This window comes from Mustela erminea, chromosome 11, assembly GCF_009829155.1.
Source record: "Mustela erminea isolate mMusErm1 chromosome 11, mMusErm1.Pri, whole genome shotgun sequence".
NCBI classification, from domain to species: domain Eukaryota; kingdom Metazoa; phylum Chordata; class Mammalia; order Carnivora; family Mustelidae; genus Mustela; species Mustela erminea.
The window spans coordinates 2,491,766-2,513,336 of NC_045624.1; the positions used below are offsets into that span (position 1 = coordinate 2,491,766).

Genomic DNA, 21,571 nt, shown 5'->3' on the forward strand with positions numbered 1-21,571 from the left:
ATTTACAGAATCAAATAACCTATCTGCCAACTGCTGAGTTTCTCCACATTTTTTTTTTAAATATTTTACTTATTTATTTGACAGAGAGAGACAGATAGCAAGAGGGGACACAAGCAGGAGGAGTGAGAGAGGGAGAAGCAGGCTCTCTGCCTAGCAAGGAGCCTGATGTGGGGCTCAATCCCAGGACCCTGGGATTATGACCTGAGCCAAAAGCAGACGCCTAATGACTGAGCGATCTAGGCGCCCCCTCCACAGTTTTAACAAGTACCAGCTAGTATTCTACCCATAAGTAAAACCCCAATGAAGAACAGTGCTGGTGACATAAAAATCAAATTATCGTAAGATACTATTGTGTAAGAAGTTAAATATGTGTATCCGTGATCTTATTGTGAGGCTTTGCCAAAAATACACAAAGACTTGATTTTTAACTACTTAATTATCTTGAAAACCTGAAAGATGTAATTGTAATCCTTAACAGAGGGTACACATGAAAACCATCATGAAAGTTCTTAAAAATAGACAACTCTATCAAAATCTTGCCACATATAGTTGCCCCCTGAACAACTCAGGTTGGAAATGCACAGGTCCACTTGTATGTGAATTTCTGTTTGGTTAAACACAGTACTGTAAATGTCTTTTCTTTATGATTGTCTTAATAACATTTTCTTTCCTCTAGCTTACTTTATTGTAAGGATATAGTATATAATACATGTAACATACAAAATAGATGCTAATCGACTGTTATCAGTAAGCTCTTAGCAGTTATGTTCTGGGGTAGTTAAAAGTTACACGCAGATTTTCAACTGAGCGGGGACCAGTGACCCTAACCCCAGCACTGTTCATGGGTTAAAGGTATAAAGAATTAGAAAGTCTAGGGCGCCTGGGTGGCTCAGTGGGTTAAAGCCTCTGCCTTCGGCTCAGGTCACGATCTCAGGGTCCTGGGATCGAGTCCCGCATCGGGCTCTCTGCTCAGCAGGGAGCCTGCTTCCCCCTCTCTCTCTGCCTGCCTCTCTGCCTGCTGTGATCCCTCTCCATCAAGTAAATAAAATCTAAAAAAAAAAAAAAAAAAAAAGAATTAGAAAGTCTAAGGGAAAGCAAGATCCAGGCCTGCAGATATTTTTAAGTTCTCCAGATAATTCTGAAATGAACCTGTGATCTAAGCTTTTTAAAAGAAAATTCAATATTCTTTCCCAAACCCAAGGGGAAGAAAAACGGGTGGTTCTCCGAAACAGGGTGGGAGAAGCATAGGGAACAGAGTTTTTAAAAATTTACCATAAGTTCTTAATGTTTACAGAATATTTTAATGGAGAATAATTCTTTATTATACTAAGAAATAGAAATCAAATACAAGTATTAATTCTACCAATTGTGAAAATTTAGGAGCACCTAAATTTAGGGGCTCAGTCTGTTAAGTATCTGACTCTTGATTTCGGCCCAGGTCACGATCTCAGGGTCCTAAGATGAAGCTCCGCATGCAGTAGGCAATCTGCTTGAGATTCTCTCTCTCCTTCTGCCGTCGCCCGCTCCCCACCGCTTGCTCACTCACACTCTCCTCCCCCACTCCAAAATACACAAATCTTTAAAAAAAAAAATGGTGAAAATTTACAAGTTGTAGAGATGGAGCAATCAAATTGCATGAAAATTCTAACTACAGACCATTATCCTTCATAAATACAGACACAAAATTCCTCAAAAAAACAAAAGCACGTGGAATCTAGCAAAATATAAAACACGAAAATATATCACAACTAAGTGAGGTTAGACAGAAGCACAAGGTTGATTTAAGATACAAAAAAATCAATTTACCAAATCTTAGAGAAAAATTCCAAATACATGTAGATAGCACCCCTGCCCCCATAACCCTCCCTCCACCAGAGGCAGAACTCCAGTCCGTCCACCCTCGAAGGGCCAGCGACGAGGGACTTGCTTCTAAGGAACAGAGCACAGAAGAGGAAAGACCGTACTTTACAGACCTACTACCTGTAACTGGCAAACAGGATGTGGCCATGCGATCAAGGCTGACATTGGCAGGGAGGTCCCATACCCAGTGGTATGATGGATGAGAAGGGCAGCCAACCTCTGTGGCATTCCTTCCAACCCCCCATGACCCAGCATAATCACGAGAAAGCATCAGATGAGCCCAGACAGGAGGACACATGCTACGGGCTATGCGGCCAGCGCAGCTCTAGACTGGCGTGGCGTGAAGCGCAGGCAGACCAGAGGGGACACACACAACAGTGTGGACCCCGGGACTGGATCCCAGAACAGTAAGAGCACATACAAAATTCCTTGTTAAAGGGCAATGAAAAGTCTGGAGTATAGTTACCAGTTTTTTTTAAAAGTCAGTTTAATTCACATTAATAAAAGACAAGACAGAAACCACTGGAGTATTTCAAAAGATGCAGAAAAGGCACTGACAAATTTCAACAGCCATTTCTCATTCTTTAAAAAAAAAAAACTCAACGAACAAGACACGGAGAAGAGCTTCACTCTGATGAAACACACACCAACTTCCAGTGAGCTCCAGTCACTGATTTGATGAAACACTGCGCACTTCCCCTACCATCAGGAAGCAGGGGAGAGTTAGTGCCTTCAGTATTTCTGTTCGTTCCGAGAGATGAAAGAAATCAAAGCACAGGTAGGATATGAAGAATTAAAAGTGTGTGTATTAACAGGTAACATGATCACTAAGCCATCAGTTTTCCCCGAGTCTGATGGAAAGATAATAATGCATTCCCTACCAAAATCCCAATCAGACTTTTAGTAGATATTGGCAAATCAGTTACAGAATTTATATGGAAATTCAAAGGATCTAGAATAGCCAAAACAATCCTGAAAAGGAAGACAAAACTGGTGGATTTACACTACCAGCTTTCATGCCACAGTAATCAAGACAGTGTAGTATCAGCGAGGGAACAAGAGATGTCCCAGAAAGAGCCCCAAACTTAAATGATCAATTAATTCCCAACTTAAGCACTAAGACAATTCAATGGGAAAGGAAGGTTTTACAACAAATAATGGTGCAACAATCAGATAAACATACATGAAAAAGTGAAACTCAGATACACACATAAACATATTAGCTGAGACAGATCACAGACCTAAACGACAAAGAGTTAATGCTAAGAAAGCTTCCAGAAGAAAACACAGGCTAGTATCTTTGCAGCTCTGGGGTAAAGATTTCTTGGGTCACAGAATTACCTGGTCTTCATCAAATTAAAATTTTGTGTTCATGAAAAGATACCTTTAAGAAAATCAGAACAAAAGCCACAGGCTCAGAGAAAATATCCACTATACATATAAACACCTGTCTGTCTATACTCTGTCTGTCGATCTAAGAGCACCTGGGTGGCCAAGTCAATTAAGCGTCCAACTCTCAGCTCCGATCAGGTCATGATCTTGCGACTGTGGGATCGAGTCCCACGTCGGGCTCTGTGCTCTGTGTGGAGTCTGCTTCAGATTCTCTCTCCCTTTCCCTCTTGTGCATTCTCACTCTCAAATAAACAAACATCTTTAAAAAAACATCTACCTAGAACACACAGACAGGAGCTTTAGACAATGTATGTTCCATGCAGAACATATACAGATAATTTATATTCTCTATGTGGCATATACAGACTACGCACAGCATACACAGACCAAGATTAAAAAGAACCCATTTTTTAAATACTAAAAATGGACACAAGGAAGATCTAGAAGTGTAATCAGCACCAGCAAGGGCGTGCAGTATCATCAGCTATCAAAGGAGCGCACACTAAACGCGCAAGGACACACCCAGTGAAAGATCTACATGGGAGGGACGGACACCACGAGTGACGGCGAACGGACAGTCGCAGGCAAGACCGCGGGAGCACAAGATGATACCATCACTCTGAGAAACCATTTGGTGGATTCTCATAGAATTAACTTCTACTCTCTCAGTAATTCCATTCATAGTTAATAGCAAGGAAAATGAAAAGATACATCCACTAAAAGATACGTAAGATAATCTTTATAGCTGAATTATCCATGACTTTAAAAAAAAAAAACGAAGAAGAAGAAAAGAAAACCCAGACGCCTGGGTGGCTCAGGGAGTGAAGCATCTGCCTTTAACTCAGGTCATGATCTCAGGGTCCTGGAACTGAGTCCTGCGTCGGGCACCCTGCTCAGCAGGAGTTTGCCCCTGCTTCCGCTCTCTCTCTCAAACAAATACAGATCTTTTTTATATATACTTTACTTATTTGCCAGGACAGGGGAGAGAAAGCGTGAGCACAAACGGGGAGAGGCAGGCAGAAGTAGAGGGAGAAGCAGGCTCCCCACTGAGCAGAGAGCCCAGCGCGGGCCTCGATCCCAGGACCCTGAGAACATGACCTGAACCGAAAGCAGAGGCTTAGCCAACTGAGCCACCCGGGCGCCCCATAAATGAAGATGAAAAGGAAGGCAGGAAGAAAGGAACCCACCCAAATATCTCCTCTATCGGGAAAATGAACACGTATGGCACATCCCTAAAATGCAGGGAACTACTGACATGTACAACGACCTACATGAGTCTCGGAAACACTACGTGGAACACGAGAGTGAGACACAGAGTAAGGAGTCTGTTCCCGTGAAGTTCTAGAGTAGGAAAGTCTATTCTGGGTGACAAGAACAACACTGCCTCCGCGGAGTCAGGGCTGACAGGACAGAAGGGGGAGCGCCGTGGGTCACAGAATGGCTTCCGAGCAGAGGGAAGGCGGCACCCCGAACGCTCGGACCGAAACCCCGAACGGCACGTTTCGGGATGTGCCCCCCCGACGGCCAGGGGCCCCCCAGTGCGCGGAGTAAACGCTTTCAACAGGGCGCAGACTTCTTTGCCCTGCTCGTTGCTCCTGCTACACAGGAGGAAAGCAGCGCACGCGGCAGGCCTGTTGGCCGCAGGGGACGACAACCAGCACAACCGGCCCCGGCGTCTTTATGATCACGTCCTCGTCACCCGCCGCGAGCGCAGGCACGTCCGGGCTGCGACCACGCACCAACGGGAAGGCGTCGCCTCCGGCAGATTTGCCCACGGAAAGGACTCCCCGCCGCAGGGCTCGGACGCCGCCCACGCAGACTTCAAGGAGCTGAAGTGGCCACGGCGCCCCGCTCCCTTCCTCGGCTCTCTGCGCACCCCAGAGCCCGTGCCCGCGCCGCTGCTGGGCGCCAACAGCTGGCTCGCCAACCCCCTGCAGACGCCTGAGAAACTGGATGAAAAGGCTGCATGGATACCGAAACACAGGCAGCGTGGCAGGCTAAACCCGTCACTCCTCCTTCAGGACTCTCTTCTGGCTTCTTTTAAAAAGATGGAAGAGCCGCTCTCCAAAGCGAAAGTTCCGAAACGTACTACGACAGCATGTGACACGGGACACCCACCTTTCAACACCTAAGACAGCACCACGCACATATGCTCAATAATGGTATCTGAGACTGGCAGATCTCAGTGATTCTACAAGAAAGGAGACAAGCCCGAGATCTTCATGGCGGGGGGCGTTGCGGGGGCCGCCACCAGCACGTTACCTGACTCCAAGGACTACCAGAAGGCCTGGGAGCAAAGCACGTGGGGAAGGATTTCCAGGCCAGACAAAACAAGCGACATAAACAAGGCAAACTTGAAGCAACCAGCAAGGACAGAGGATAGGAAAGTAAATATATTTAAAATATACTTAAAAACATGAAACAAATACACTAAACACACAAAATACAAATGCATTAAAAATATTTTAAGCAACAAAAATAAGGCAAACCTCAACCATAAAAGGACAGAAGAATAAGAAAGTAAATATAAGAGTAACTTTTTAAAAATACTTTCAAATACTAAATTTAAAATCAAATTTTGGGACATACAGCTTAGAAGGAAAAAGCAAATACTCTACCTCCTCACAGATGGCATAAAAAAAGAAACTAGTCAATCTGGAGGAGAGTTTACTTTATGCTCTATAAAAAGATTCATACTGAAAACAAACCTTAGGATGTTTCAAGTGGGACCTCAGCAACTTGAAATCACAGGAGTTAACAAATGCAATCTGGTTCTTTGCCTTACAAATTCCAGGTCAGAATCTTAACCATCCTAGGTCCCAATTTTAAAAAGTTATTCTGTTGGACGCCTGGGTGGCTCAGTGGATTAAGCCGCTGCCTTCGGCTCAGGTCATGATCCCAGGGTCCTGGGATCGAGCCCCACATCGGGCTCTCTGCTCAGCGGGGAGCCTGCTTCCCCCTCTCTCTCTGCCTGCCTCTCTGCCTACTTGTGATCTCTCTCTGTCAAATAAATAAATAAAATCTTAAAAAAAAAAAAGTTATTCTGCTCATAGCAAAAATATTCTGAAGTATTTGGGGTACAAAGTATCAAATAATCCCACCATCGAGAGGTAACCACTATCAGCATTTTTGTCCACACCCATGCAGATGTGGAGTCACACACACACTCAGATGTGCAAAGTTACAGGGAACTTAGGGGAGGAACTGGATTGTCTTCCTCCGTTCACTTTACGTGCCCAACAGAAAGCGAGCGCATCTGCAGGTAAGCCATGGTCCCGAGAAGTCCGGCCACCCCTTAACCCTCTAGAAAACTCTACACTTGAGGCTGCAAGCGGACTGGAGTGCGTGTCTTCGAACACAGGTAGATGAACTCTCTCGGATGACTTCAGCAACGGGGAATTACTGAGCCGAAAGGCCGTGAGGCTTTGATCGCCCCGAGAAGAACGGAGGGTGTGCGAATCTTCCCCTTCCAGCGAGCAAGTGAGGCAGTTGCCACTGTTTCACGGAGGCTGTGAGAAGCCATCAGAGCCTGGTCACCGTTGAGGACAAGGCGTCCCTCTGATCCAGAACAGTGTCATTTGGGGGCTGGCTCCCGGAGCGGATTCCCAGGTGCCGTGTGAACACAGTGGCTGAGCTACAGAAGAGACCCTGAGTGTAGGGACCCCCAGTCTGTTACAAGGAACAGAAAGCACACTTGCCCCTGGCCCCAGAGGAAGATACTCCATCTTTTAAGACTGTGTGTGTGCTTGAAAAGCTAGCTGAGAACAAAGGGGCAGTCTGTGCTTCGCTCACAAAATAGGCAGAAACATGAGAGACCTCCAGAAAAGTGTCTCTGGGCAGTTAACGTTTCTAAAATGGTCTCCCAACAGAATGAGACTGTAATCTGACCAGTCATTTTGATTTCTGCCAGTATTAAAAAAGGTTAAATTATCCATTTTAATTTATTTTGTTGACTATATTTTATATGCTTAGTGGTCATGTGCTCCTCTTCTCTTTGGATTACTCTCCCGTATCATTGACCCTTCTTTATACAGGAATGCTCATCTGTATGTGCTGAATATATCAACTTTGCTAAATATATTAATTTTTAGGCTCACATGCGAATTTCCCAAATCTGTCATTTGTTGAACTTCTTCATGGTGTTTTGGGGTATTTACAGATGATCAAATTACTCTTTCCTTTACTACCAAGAGTAGTAGAAGGTAATAACCAAGGCAACTTGGTGCTCGTTTTTCCTCATTTTCTATTATGTCCTTAATAATAAAACTCCCAGTTTTGGCTGAACACGTTGTCACCTCACACTGTCTTCACCAGTTTCCCTGCCGTAGGTTATGGCCATGTGACCAAGGCCTAACTCGTGCGATGTTTATCGCGGGCTACCTGAGAACTCTGCGATGTGGGTTCGGAGTGGCATGGTCCCCTCCGGGCCTCCAGCAACCCACAGTCTGGATGCAGACCACAGTAAGAAAGGCAGCCCTAGACCTTACCATGCACGTCAAAAAGAAGCCTATACACAATTACCTGAGGAGGCCTACACCAGATCGGAAATGCCCTCTGGAATTTTTTGACTTTAGTGTTAAAAAAAATTAGCTCTCACATTTGCTGAGTTTTCAGTTTTGCAGGTAAGCCTAAGGCCAGTCGGTTGCCATTATTAAAATGATTTCTTCTAATCCGCTGACCGTTCTGTATGTGTATATGCAGATGAACAAGTCTATGTCTGGTTGTTTTTTACACTAAAAGATTCAATCTTCCTGAGATCCACACTGATGTAAGGTATAAGGGAGCGATCCAACTTTTCCCCAAATGAGCAATCCTTTCTACGTGTCTCTGAGATACTCTGTCGTATTAGCCGCAGACAGGTTATGAGTTCATTTCCTTTAAGGCTGGGTCCAATCATTAATGTTCCTCCAAAGACATCTCTCCAGAAGATACTTGAAAATCGAAGGCAAAATTACCATTCTTTTTTAATAATAACAACCCACTTTAGCTTTAATATTTTCATGACTACAGTTCAGGAATCAAAGTCTGAAATACCTAGATCTACCAGTCACACCCAGAAAACAAGCACTTCCAGAAGGCAGCCAAGCAAGGGTAACCCTGCTTTTCTTTGATCGCTTCACACAAAAAGTGTGTATCTCCAGACATCATTAGACTTTTCTCATCCTAAAATATCCTATAAATATATTATCATCAAAGGGTAAAGAGACTACTACTTAAAGTACCGAATCAATTACGACAAATATCAATGAAATTAATTTTCCAAACTCAAAATCCCACAAACTAGCAGGACACGAACTAGGTTTCCATCTCAACTACTCACCACTGGGAATGATATCTGCACCTCCCTAACTGCGCCCTCCCCTTCTCTGCACTCCTGATGTCTTCAGGGTTCCTTCTTAGATGTCTTCTCCCTGAATCAGCCTCTCACAGGTCTGACCCAGACGTGCTCTACGCCCTCCAGCACACAGAGCGCTAACCTGCGTACAGCTCTGGTTTCTCCAAACCCGGGGCAGTGGCTCAGGACAGCCGGCACAGAGTGGCCACGAGGAGGGAACCATCTCTCACGGAACATCTCCTTCAGCTTTGGCTTGGCTCCTTGTCCTGGCTGCTTCTACAACTGGACAATCTGGGTAAAGATTTCTCCATCCTATTCTTTTATCTTTTCTCTAAGTTTCAAATTATTTCAAATAGCAAGAGACAGACAGCACAAAAAGGAAAGTCAAATTTGGCCTGCGAGGGAGGAGAGAGGGTATGTCCTGGGAAGTGCTCGCAGCATACACGTTCCCACACTCGGTCACAGCACCGTGGGAGGGAAAAGGAAGGGCAAATAAAGTGTTCTGTGCGCGGAGTTTCTAAAGCACTGGCCTAAGTACCTAAAGCAGAGGACCCAAGCCACTAAGTATCACTTTTCATGATCTTTTGGAATAAAGGGAGGAAAAGTTATTAAGGAAAGTAACTGAGAAAAAAAATCTTAGTAAGGAAAAACTGTTTCTAAACCAACAGATCGCACGGCGACAGAATGATTTCATGGCTCACATGCCTGGCCCACCAGACCAGTCCGCAGGTCGGAAACCCGAATCTAGGAAGCCCGACACGCCTCACGCCACCTCTGTTCATCCAAACATCTCTTCAGACTAGCCCACAGCTCACCTCTTCGCCAAGCCTCAACGCTTCCCCACGGCCCTTCCCCGTGCGCTGGGAGACCCAGTCCCAACCAGAGGGCCCCTCCGCGAGCTCCTGAAGCAGGGACCGGAGCTTGCGCTGGCGGACTTCACTTCTTCTAGGCCTCCGCCACAGGAACTTGCCCACGTGTCTCCCCTCTCCTGGATCAAAGCGCGCCTTCCCTGAGAGCAGGGGCCCAGCTTCTCACCCAACCACCCAAGCAAGGTAACACCTAAATACGAACCCGGAAGTATTTCTGCAAGAATGCTCTTAACTACCAACGTCAACTGATGTAAAATGATTATAGCAATCCTTTCAAAGCACTAACACATGCACCACATTTTTAAAGATTTGTACCCACGCCCCCCTAAAACACTGAAAATATTCTAACACTTCCAGGGCAAAGAGCTAAGTGGAAATCACAGCTCACCAGAACTCACTGTCCAAAGACTCTAGAAAGCTCCGGCTTTTTCTGCACACATAGTTCAAAGAAGACATGTATCAACTTTTCACTAATGCTTTAAAAAAAAAAAAAAAAGGCTCATTTTAAATCTGGAAGAAAAATAAAACCATCAAAATTTTGGACTCTTTTTAAAAGATGAACAAATACCTCTTCCGCTTCAGGAGCAACCTGGGGGTCAGTGATCTCATCTAATTCATCTTCAGCAACACAGTCTTCCTGCCCTCGCGGCCCCCGCCGCCCACAAGCCTGCACGCGTGCTTCATCCTGACAGCCATTAAAGAGAAAGTAAGTCCTCCTCATACCGCTCCGGGTCCTGAAAGCACTTTTCATCTTCACGACTCATGCTTCGTTATTTCAGCAAACGTGAGTTACCGGACAAAGCAGAAAGCACGAAGCACGGGCAGCCGATGCGGCCTCGCCCGCGTTTCTGAGACGGGGAGCGGCAGGCCAGTGCCATGGCCAAGGTCAGTGCCACAGCTGCGCCCCAGCCCCCGAGCGCCCTTTGAGCCCGCGCTCGGGGACAGCCTTCAAGACAAGGTGCCTGCGCTCGCTCGGTGCAGCCCAGCAGCGGCACCGGAGCCGAATCACACCCACCGTGCGCCATTTTCACAGCAGTAAAAGGCAACAAAAGCATAAGCCGTTCACTTCCACACAGGAGCTTGGTTAGAGATCGCGTCTGAATTTGCTTCTCCCTCAGCGCATCCCTTCGATCGGAGGGGTGGTTCCAGCTCTGTGCGACACGTAAGGGGCAGACATCCCTCGAAGGGCATATGGAAGAAAGCAGACAGCGGGCTCGAGATGGTTCCAAGAGAAGGAAGGGTCCCTACACACGCTACGGTCAAGTAACAGGAACCTCTGGTCCTGCGCGGGGGAGCTGACCCTGTCAGCATCCGCCAGAACAGCAGCGGCTGCTTGCAAGAAAGCGAGAGTGAGCACGGACAGAACCTGAGGCAAGCTCCCGCGCGACACGGAAGCCGCCCCTGCGATCCCCAAAGAAACCAGCTGCGTTCAAGGGGACAAACCATCGTAGGTCCCACAAGTGTCTCTCAAGGCTGCCTGAACACTGCATCTCACTCTCCAGAAGAAACTATCCCGTCGAAAAGAGAACTGTCACCCCTCACCATTCACTGACAGAACGGTTGGCCAGTGGCGGCCATCAGAATCTTCAGCTGAGACACAACGGAGAATATTCTATGCCACTGGATCCTCCCCAAGAAACAAAAATCTGCTGCCCTTCACACGAGCTCCCAGTCTGAAACTGTTCTGACAGACCCGTGTTTTATGAACTCTCCATCTACAGGAGCTTTAGAAACCCTGAAAAGATTGTGCTTAAAAGTATACATCCTCAACCACTTTCTCATATTTTATCAAATAACAAGGATCACCGTCTCTTAACACAAGAGCACAAGCTTTTAAATCAAGTCCCAAGTCACTCTCAAGCATTCTTGAGGACTGGCAAAATCCACAGCACCCGAGGACCGTCGGGCACGGGCGTCCTCCGAGCCACGCCCGCACGCGGCCCGCTTCTGCCCACGCCCACGTGCCCCTGGCAAGGCGGCTCCCGGACTCCATTCCCGGCCATCCGCGAAACGCACCCACTCGGTGTCAAGAGTGCGCCCCAAAACACATTACGTGCTCACACTCAGCATGTCACCGAGCGGGGTTCTAGCGCGAGGGGACAAGTTAACCATCCGACCCGGGACACGCCACACAGTGAATAAACCATCCGACACGCTAAAATGCCGCTGGGACCCAGGGGCCCCCACCCGCCGCCCGCCTGCTGGGCTCCCCTGAGGAAGCCCCTCCAGGAGCCCGCCCCGCTCCCCAGCCGGAGCCCCAGTCCGAAGACACGGCAGGGGACGCTCCAGCCCCGGCTGCCGCTTCGAAGCCGCCAGCGGACAGGGACAGGAACGGAGAAGAGCGGCCGCGCCGTAAGCTCCGGCGCCGAGGCGCGCAGGGGGGCTCGCGGGACACTCGCCTCGCCTTCCCACACGGCTCCCTGCGAAAACAGGAGGACGCTCTCAAAAATTCTAAGCAAAACTGCCGAAGGCTTTTTTTTAAATTCTGAAAACAATTCTCATTTTGATGTGGGAAAGTACCGTGGGGTACTGAACCGCCGCACCGTTTTTCTTTCGGATCGGAACTCCGAGACCACAAGACGTCGGAGAACTAAGCTGGATTTTACACAACCCAGAGCCTACATGCAACCTCTTGTCTGACAACGGAACACAAGAGAGGGCAGTCCTGACGTACCAGAATTCTCTGCACAACAAACTCGGCCGGGAGGCCACAGTGAGAAACAGCTCCAACGCCGCACACTCGTGCTGTCAAGCAGGCACTTTCCCCCCGGATCTGCTCCCCCAAATTCTAAGTGCACGGAAGGCAGGGGTCACGCCTTGGTCTCCTGTTAGCAAAACTGGTGCCCCCAGTGCCTGGACATCAGTACAGAAGTGCTGAACTGCTGACTCTACAAGGGAAAAGGACCCACATACCATCAACCGGTCACCTTTTCTTACCGAGACCAGGAGAAATAATAAAACGCTCTAACCAGGGAATAACCAGGTACATTTTTAAAAGATCTTGGCTTAATCTTTAAGAATCATTTTAAATGTATAGCACCCCACTTTCAGATAGTATACAAATGCACCAGTAAACCAGAAGAGAACTTGTCCACACCAGTGAAGGATTTATTACCAAAATAAACCATTACCATTATCAAAAGAACAAGCAGCCATGAGGCCTTTTACATGATTCTAGGTACCAAAACGACAAACATTTTTTCATTACTGTATTATCTACTGAAGTGTCAGAAAGCATTCAAAACCAATCAAATCTTAAAAATAACTACTGAGATAAACACAATTATGATCAGAAATAAATATTCTAAGGTTCCACTAAACAATCTCTTTCAAAATTACTCTCATTCGTTATATATGTATGACCCACGGCCAAATTTAAGATTTTGGAATTTTTTCTCAAAAGCAAGCTTCTTCTGAATAAAAACATTAAGAGATTAAAGGCAAAGCTACTCCCCTAACTCTGCATGCTCCACCCAGTCCCGGCAGCCCAGCGGACCGCACACCTCCTGGAACTACAGGATCATGAAAACCCAAAGATTCTACCCATGGATATCACGTCCTTCCCACACAAATGTCATTAAGTGCTTATTTTAAAAACAAGTATCTTTTAATGATGAATTATTAAGACAGATGAGCAACCTTTCACTAGTACCTTTTGCTTTCTTGACAGTTCAATTTTAAAAACAGCCACCTATCAAAACCACCTTTCTGAAACAGAAATCAGCACCATCTTTGCTTCCTGATTACAGATAACAAATTATGTGTGACATTTCCAAAACTAACCTCCAATCTCTTTATTCATGTTTAGACAGTTCTCAGCTACAAAAAAGGATGAATGAACAGGACATCAATCACTCTGGAATATTAGCACCTGAAAGATGTCTTTAGCAGGTCAATAATCTTTTCACCTTGGAAGGACTTTATCAGATCTTGTCTAAAGCCTGGATAAAAGCCCTGCATTAAGTACTTCTAACAACTGACAGTGTATCTCCACCACACAAAGCTGTTTTCTTCCTTAAGGTGCAGTCCTCAAGGTCAGACTCTGTGCAGCCTTCCAGACTGACAAAGGGGCATTACCTCCGGCCGAACAAGCTGTCAACACAAACTTTGTCACAGCTCAGATAAAGAAACTGGCAGACAGTGATAATAAGGTCTAATTTCCCTCGGTCCCGAGGGAGGGAAACAGATTTCAAATCAGTCTAGAAACCTCGGCCCAGGCAGCCATGCTATCTTCAGCCGCACAAAGGAGGGAGACTCACTGTGAACTCATCTAAAGGCTCATTGATCTCGATGTCCAACACTTCGTCGCTGTACAGCTGCGCCTCCTCGTGCTCCTCCACATACTGCATGTGGTCGTCCGGCAGCTCGGCGTCCTGGCCTTCGTACTGCCCTTCTTCTGCGTAGTCGTGAGCATACAGCTCGGAGCCGTCGGATTTGTGATAGACAAGTTCATCCTCTCCTTGTTCATACTCGGACTCCTGTTCTCCAGACTGGTCGTTGGTGTTGTCAGACAGTTCAAATGATGTGACCATGCCAGACGTGGTATTTAAACTAATTGTGACACCCTGAGAACTAAAGAGAACAAAAATACAAAGAAAGGTGCCCAGTGAGAATCAAGCCCAAAACTGAATCACTACCTCAATAACCGTGACAGGTGAAAAGTTGTTCCAGGACCTAGAAACCCGCATTACTCCACTGGTGACCGACAGGAGAGCTCGGCGTGCCGTACTGAGCCCGCACCCCACGCTCCTGACGCAGACGGCACCCGCACGATCGTCTGCTGAGGGTCATCTGCCCGAAAGAATCAGATCGACCAGATGGGGAACCAAGTCTCACTGGCAAAACGCCAGGACTGGAAACAAACAGACCGCACTGCACTCTAACTTCCAGAAAGAAAAGGGTGGTATCTGTTTTCCAAGATCCCAAAGCAAAAACGGGAATATTACTCTATAAATAGAACATCAGAAATCGAGTTTTAGTTTGTTCTTTTAAATCTATGATGCAAACTATAAACTCCTATTTTACAAAAATCAAAATATTAAAGATGTGTGTGAAAATGCACTTCAATATTCAAATAAAATTTGTACAAATCACCAATTTCTAAAAAATTAGTTTATAATTTGAGTAAAATACCAAGGAGGGTTTTTTTAACTGCAAAAAAAAATCTTATTCCACCCATGGAATCAGAACAGCTACATGCCAAACAGTAAACTGCAAGAAAACAACACTTACAGTGCAAAATTTTGCAAAAAAAACCTAAGTGCACACATATAAGTGAGGTATGTAATCCTAACAAGAAATCTGAATACATCACACAGACCTGAAGACATTACTTGGCGAAAAACTCCAAACTGCCACATTTCGAGGGCAAACTTAACTATTCAAAAAATCAAAATATAATAATGATATCAAAGAATGGAACTGGGACACTTAAATAACTGGGAGAAAAAACTAACTTAAAACCGTATCTCTATCCATAAAAGTTACTTTAAGTTAGAAAACCTGTTACAGATCTGTAGTTCAATAATAAATGGCATATACGTTTATTAACTTCACTTATAACTGAAGGATGTCTCTTTGAATTTTCACAATAAAGCTTTCCTCATTAACACTGAAAAAATTACTCCACCTGCCCGAGGATACTAAATACCTCTTCCTCTAATAATGGAGCTTACTAGGTCAACAACAAAAAGACATTCACTGATCGCTGTGGACTGGATATCTGTATCCCCCAAAACTCATCCTGCTGAATCCATAACACACCCAGGGTGATGGTACCTGGAGGTGGGGCCTTTGGGAGATGATCAGAAAGGTCATAAAAAGCTGGAGTCCCACTGATGGGATCAGTGGCTTTACAGAGAGAGCCCCAGGAACTCCCTTAGCCTTCAACCCTGTGAAGACACAGCAAGAAGGCGCCACCTATGAACCAGAATGTAGAAACTGACCATGCTGATGCCTTAACCTTGGACTTCCTAGCCTCCAGAAATGTGAGAAATGTATTTCTGTTATGAGCTACCCAGCTCATACTGTTTTGTTAAAACAGCGGAAAAAGACAAAAATAACTACATTCACTGAAACAATTACATTCAGAGAGTCCACTAGAGTCCAAAGTACAGTCCAAGGTCATCTTGGTGGCTCAGCTGGTTAAGCAGCTGTCTTCAGGTCACCATCTCATGGGTCCTGGGATCCAGCCCCAAATCCAGCTCCCAACTCTGCAGGCAGTCTGCTTCTCCCTCTGCCTCTCCACCCCACCCCTCAGGTTCACACTCTCTCTCTCAAATAAATAATCTTTAAAAAAAAAAATCTTTAAAAAAAATAAAGTACAGTCCAAAGGAATTTCCAAAATGGCAACTGAGTAAACAGATTACAGATAAACAAAAACTGCTTAAAATAAAAAGCAGCAACATCAAACTGCAGCCAATAGTAGTAAGAGCCTAAGGCCACCGTCCCCACCGGAATGAAGGAATTCTTTAAAGAAGAGCAGTAAAGAGGCGCCTGCGTGGCTCGTGGTTAGGTGTCTGCCTGCCTTCAGCTCAGGCCATGATCCCAGAATTCTGGGGTCAAGCCCCACATCGGGCTCCCTGTTCAGCGGTGAGCCTGCTTCTCCCTCTCCCACTCCCTCTACAGTGCTCCCTCTCTCACGGTCTCTGTCAAATGAATAAATAAAATCTTAAAAAAAAAAAAAAAAAAAAAGAGCAGTACATACCTTTACTGAGTTTTCATAACCTGCAGTCAAGAGAACTTACAGAGGTCATCAAACACAAGACCAATACCTATTTACACAAAATACATATGGCTTCCACATAGGAGAGGTATATTAATATCCTGTTTAAAATAAAATCATGTTCAAGATACAATATCACATTATCAATTATACTCCATTATAATTATAAATTCCAGTTACTAACAATTTAGTTAAACAAAGAAAATTTTTAATGAGCTAATAACGAATACCTGAAATTTTCTTCATCGTCATTATCGCTCTGTAAGAGGTCATCATTCAGCTCTTCGTCTGACAAATCTGACTGGTTCTAATTAAAGTAAGAAATCTAATTAATGCATGCCACTTCCACAAAGAGACCTGTTACAAATGTGCAAAATCCCATGGACTATACTGTTTCCAGCCCTATTATTAGAGCATGTGCCATTCCGTGAGCTACCTGACTTGGATACCACCAGCCGACAACTGGGAAACCCCACGTACGGTTTACCTGTGACCCCACACAAACGTTCAGATGCAGAGTCAAGTCGGTATGGAAGCAACAGGCCTAATGATCACATTTATTCTAAATCTAACAAAAAAGGAAAAAGGGAGAGTCCCTTGGCAGTATCCTACAAATATTTTTTCCTATCGTCCACACGGAAAAGAACGGTATCCTTAAGATTTGACTAAATTTGATTCTACTCACATGTTGAATTTAAGAAACAGAGTAAGAAAAATGAAAAAGTAAGAGACAAATCAAGAAACAGACTCTTCACTACAGAGAACAAACTGACACCGGAGGGGGACAGGGCGGGGGAAGGGGGAGACAGGTGACGGGGACTAAGGAGGGCGCGTCCTGTGATGAGCACTGGCTGGTGCAAGGAAGTGACGAACCACTACACCGCGCACCGGAGACTAGCATTACGCTGTACGTTAACTCACAGGAATTGAAATAAAAACTTTAAAAAAAATTTTACTAATTTTAACACTGTTAGTATCCAAAATCTGAAACCTTAAAAAAAAGCAGAATTTTAGAAATAAGCAGATTTTAGGGGCACCTGAGTGCCTCAGTTAGTTAAGCCTCTGCCTTTGACTTGTGTCATAATCCCAGGGTCCTGGGGACTGAGCAAGGAGCTGGGCTCCCTGCTCAATGGGGAATCTGCTTCGCCCTCTGCCCCCTGCCCCTCCTTCCCACTCATGCGCTTGTCTCTCCAATAAAGAGACAAATAAAATCTTAAAAAAAGGATAAAGTAGATCTTAAATAGCCAGATTACCAGACTGATAGGTAAGGGATGGCAACAGAGCTTCGGTCTGTCAACAGAGATGACCTGCGGAGGCAAACATGCCTGGCTCAGGGCCTCACCCCTGCGCTCGACAGGCCTGTGCATTCATCCCACCAGCAGGCGGAGGAAGCCTAGTGTTTCTGTCACTCCTCAACTTCCTAGAGTTCCAGGTTTTGTTAAGTTGAACACAGCCCAGCATTGTACACTTACACGGGTATGCTTCACACTCTGCTCCCATATTCAAATTACTTTCAGACTATACGTAAAGTACCACACCCTCTAAAAGAGGCCCCCTGAATGCCCACATATTAGGAAAAAGGTAAAGATAGAAAAAGGAAAGAGAGACTTGATTTCTACTTAAAAATAAAGCAAAAGGGGCGCCTGGGGAGCTCAGTGGGTTAAAGCCTCTGCCTTCGGCTCAGGTCATGATGTCAGGGTCCTGGAATCGAGTCCCGCATCAGGTCATGATCCCAGCATCCTGCGATCGAGCCCTGCATCCCTCTGGCTCTCTGCTCAGCAGGAAGCCTGCTTCCCCCTCTCTCTGCCTGCCTCTCTGCCTATTTTGTGATCTCTGTCTGTCAAATAAATAAATAAAATCTTAAAAAAAATATGAAAAAAAGAATATAAGGAAATATATATGGCAAAATGTCATGAGAGCTTATATCTGTTTTTTCCTTCATTTCTTTGACACCTGTCTATTTGAGCTCTTCGATTCCTACAAGGTATAGCGTTAGGAAGAGGGGAGGAAAGGAGAGAGGAGCACACGCGGTTCCCAGCCGGACAAACTTCCCAACTGACCGAAGTGGCTGTGGGCGCTCCCGCCGAGAGAGCCTCTCACGCTCCTGTTCCGTGGGAAAGGAGGCCAGTCACACCGATCAACAGTCCAGTAAGAGAGAGTGAGACGACTTTCCCAGAAGAGTCAGCATTACTGTCCAAACCAAACTGTGCTTTTCCATCTTTACTGGTAAGAGACCTGACCAAAGCTTTCACAGGATGGGGACAAATGTTCACCAAAAGGAATTATTAGGGCTGGTGGGTCACCCTGACAGAGATATGGGGAAAAACTACGCTGCCCCAGGCTCACCCGAGGACAGAAATCCAACTTAGGTAAAAATATCTCACCACATTTAAACATTTTAACATCTAATGGTATTCTTCACTGAAGTATCTTAAAGAATCACAAAGGGGAAAACCATGTTCATATTAGGGCAGTGAACTCCCAAGTTCAGTGACAGCACTTCAAAGATGTGCAAAGTAATTAGCACTGAGTCTCAAAGAAGCACTTTCCCAGGACCGTGACCTTGGAAGGACTAGCCCTGCACCCAAATCACACGAAACATGCAGGGCACCCTGAGGCCAGAGAGTGAGCCCCTCAAACAAGGGAAGGCTAAGGGACCATCTCACAGGTTTTCCACTTTCAGCATTTTGACATTTCCTCATGAGACCAAGTGGATCTACAGGGAACTCCACTAATTTTTTCTTTTTTTAAAGATTTTATTTATTTGACAGACACAGATCACAAGTAGTCAGAGAGGCAGGCAGGGAGAGAGGAGGAAGCAGGCTCCTTGACCATCAGAGAGCCCGATGCGGGGCTCGATCCCAGGACCCTGAGACCATGACCTGAGCCGAAGGCAGAGGCTTTAACCCACTGAGCCACCCAGGCGCCCCTCCAGTAATTCTTACTGAGAGTTATAGGTGATGAGAGCCCCTTAGAGGAGGAAAGGCTGAGGCAGGCTGAAGCCAGGTCAACTGGGGGCCAGGGATGCAGTAAGAAACAGGACAGAGAAAGGAAAGTGACCTCAAAAGTATCCTATTATAAATTCATGTATTAGTGAAAGAGCTAATAATGCAACAGACTAAGTTACAAGAAAACGGCAACACTGGTCCTTCTCCTACTAAAAGATCTCCATTAGCTTTATTATGATATTAAAAGGAAAATATAACCAGAGCTAATAAATCAGGCAAAAAATGAGACCTTATCACCCACAGTAACTGTGGACAGTTAAAAAAAGACCACAATCTTAAGACTTTAAAAAACTAAACATAAAAAACTTACCATATTTAGTAAGAATAGCAAATGTTTTTAAACTTAATAAATAAAATAAAAATTCACTATTTCACTTTAATCTCTGGATTTGTGTTTCTATTTTTAATGTATGTTTTATAATGCTATTGGTAGAGTAACATAAACATACATATACATTATATATAGACACACACGTATCAGAGTTAATTACTGAGAAATTTTGTTTGATCAAAAAGGTTCAGAAAAACCTGCATTAGGTTTTAGACTTTTATTCTCATTTGTGTCACATTTGAGTACAGCTATCATTGAGCTTATCCAAAGTTTCAAAAAAGGAATGCAAACTACTAGTCTCCAAATGCTAGTTTTCTGGCAAGTGAGTGGGGGTTCTATGTTGCTGCTTTCACAAACTCAACACCTCCTAGAGTGCCTCCGACTGAGTGAGAGCAAAAATATTTGCATGAAAGGACCGACCACTTGAGGTAGAAGTTACTGTTACGGGGCGCCTGGGTAAGCCTCTGCCTTCGGCTCAGGTCATGATCTCAGGGTCCTGGGATCGAGCCCCGCATCGGGCTCTCTGCTCAGCGGGGAGCCTGCTTCCCCCTCTCTCTCTGCTTGCCTTCTGCCTACTTGTGATCTCTCTCTATCAAATAAACAGATACAAATCTTTAAAAAAAAAAAAAGAAGAAGAAGTTACTGTTACAAACAGACTAAACAGAAAGGAACCTTTCTGTGTATTTAAAAGATGATTCAATTCCCAACACTGTAATCTGCACCCAACCTTCCAGTCAGTACCACATCGCACTCATGAGATGTATTCCTGGATGTTCAGTACAATGAAGCAGCTGGAGGCCGGTTTCAGGAAGACCTCGATTTCTTACCTTTTTGCCAGACAACAAATCTTCTCCAAGTAAGTCATCTTCAAGTTCGCTGGGGAGAAAGAAAAAAAGACCAATGCATTATTCCTACAACGCTGGAAAGTCTGCAGATCACTGGGAAATCTCGGGACTTCAGGGTGTGGGTACTTTCCTGCTTAGTTTGCTATGCTTCCCTTTTTCTTTATTAATACTGAGAACATTTTCAAACGTATAGGGAACCTGTGGTCTTTTAAGTGTGGGAGGCTCTCCTAGAGGAGAGGGCTCTCACTAGACTTCTGATCTCGGTTTTTCACGTAATATGAGATCTCTATTTCTTGGACCTGTTCAGTAATCAGTCAAAGAAGGAACTCCAATAGGTGCTTTCTCCTGCCTTGAAAAACCTATCCACCGTCATTAACTAGGAAAATTAAAACCAAAACCAGAGACCATCTGACACTCATCAAATGGCAAAACTGGAAAAGATGAAGAAGAAAAAAAAAAACAAAAAAAAACCACCAAAAACCAAGGCTGATGAGAGCATACAAGTAAATCATCGTGACTAACAGAATTATCTTTGTAAAACATGGCAAGTCCTTCAGCAGTCTGAAATTGCTTTGTCAGCATGGTTATGTTCTGAAGTGATCAGGGGTACATCATGTCACAATTAAACTCGAAACCCTTACCAGATCAAAAAGCTAAAGAAATTCCCCACTGTATGTATTGGGGGGGGGGGGAGTTGATGAGGATGGCTACTACTGAATTATATTCTTAGTGCTGGGGAACCCAGTGTCTTAGGAACAAATGCCTTTTAAGGACATCTAGAAGGAGAAAACAATCAGACTAGGCTTCCAGGTGCAAATGTACCACGATTCTTATTAGGGCTATTAATTTTTTTTATAAGCACTCTGGTTACAAATTTCTGTAGGTTTGGGGCACAACTTCATCCAAAGACCATGTGCACTCATAGTATGCTACTCTGCAGAATACCAGAATACACAGGAATGCCTCCTGGACTTGGAACACAAATGCCTGTTTCTACACACTGCCTTTTAGAACCGGAAATAACAACACATCTTTTCATTCCTGCACTGAACACCTTCTTGTTAACTTGTTACTCTCTATAGATCTGTTACCTTCATTTTATAAAGAAAACAAGGATAAGAGATTAAATAACTGTCCGAAGTCACGCAGCAGGGACAGACCGAGGACACGAAGTTACCCATGGGGAAAATCTTCCACACACCGGTAT

The 21,571-nt window shown here is 45.0% G+C and overlaps 1 protein-coding gene across 11 annotated transcripts in view; it reads right to left on the minus strand.

The window, feature by feature from the left end:
• RBM33 (RNA binding motif protein 33) overlaps positions 1-21,571 on the minus strand; it is a 132,131-nt gene that overhangs the window by 77,585 nt on the left and 32,975 nt on the right. For all 11 annotated transcript variants that reach the window (XM_032305471.1, XM_032305470.1, XM_032305478.1 and 8 more), the window contains exons 3-5: positions 20,347-20,395; positions 16,411-16,487; positions 13,716-14,028 (exon numbers count right to left, since the gene is read on the minus strand). In XM_032305471.1, coding sequence (XP_032161362.1) covers positions 13,716-14,028; positions 16,411-16,487; positions 20,347-20,395 — 439 coding nt within the window. The remainder of the gene's footprint in view (positions 1-13,715; positions 14,029-16,410; positions 16,488-20,346; positions 20,396-21,571) is intronic.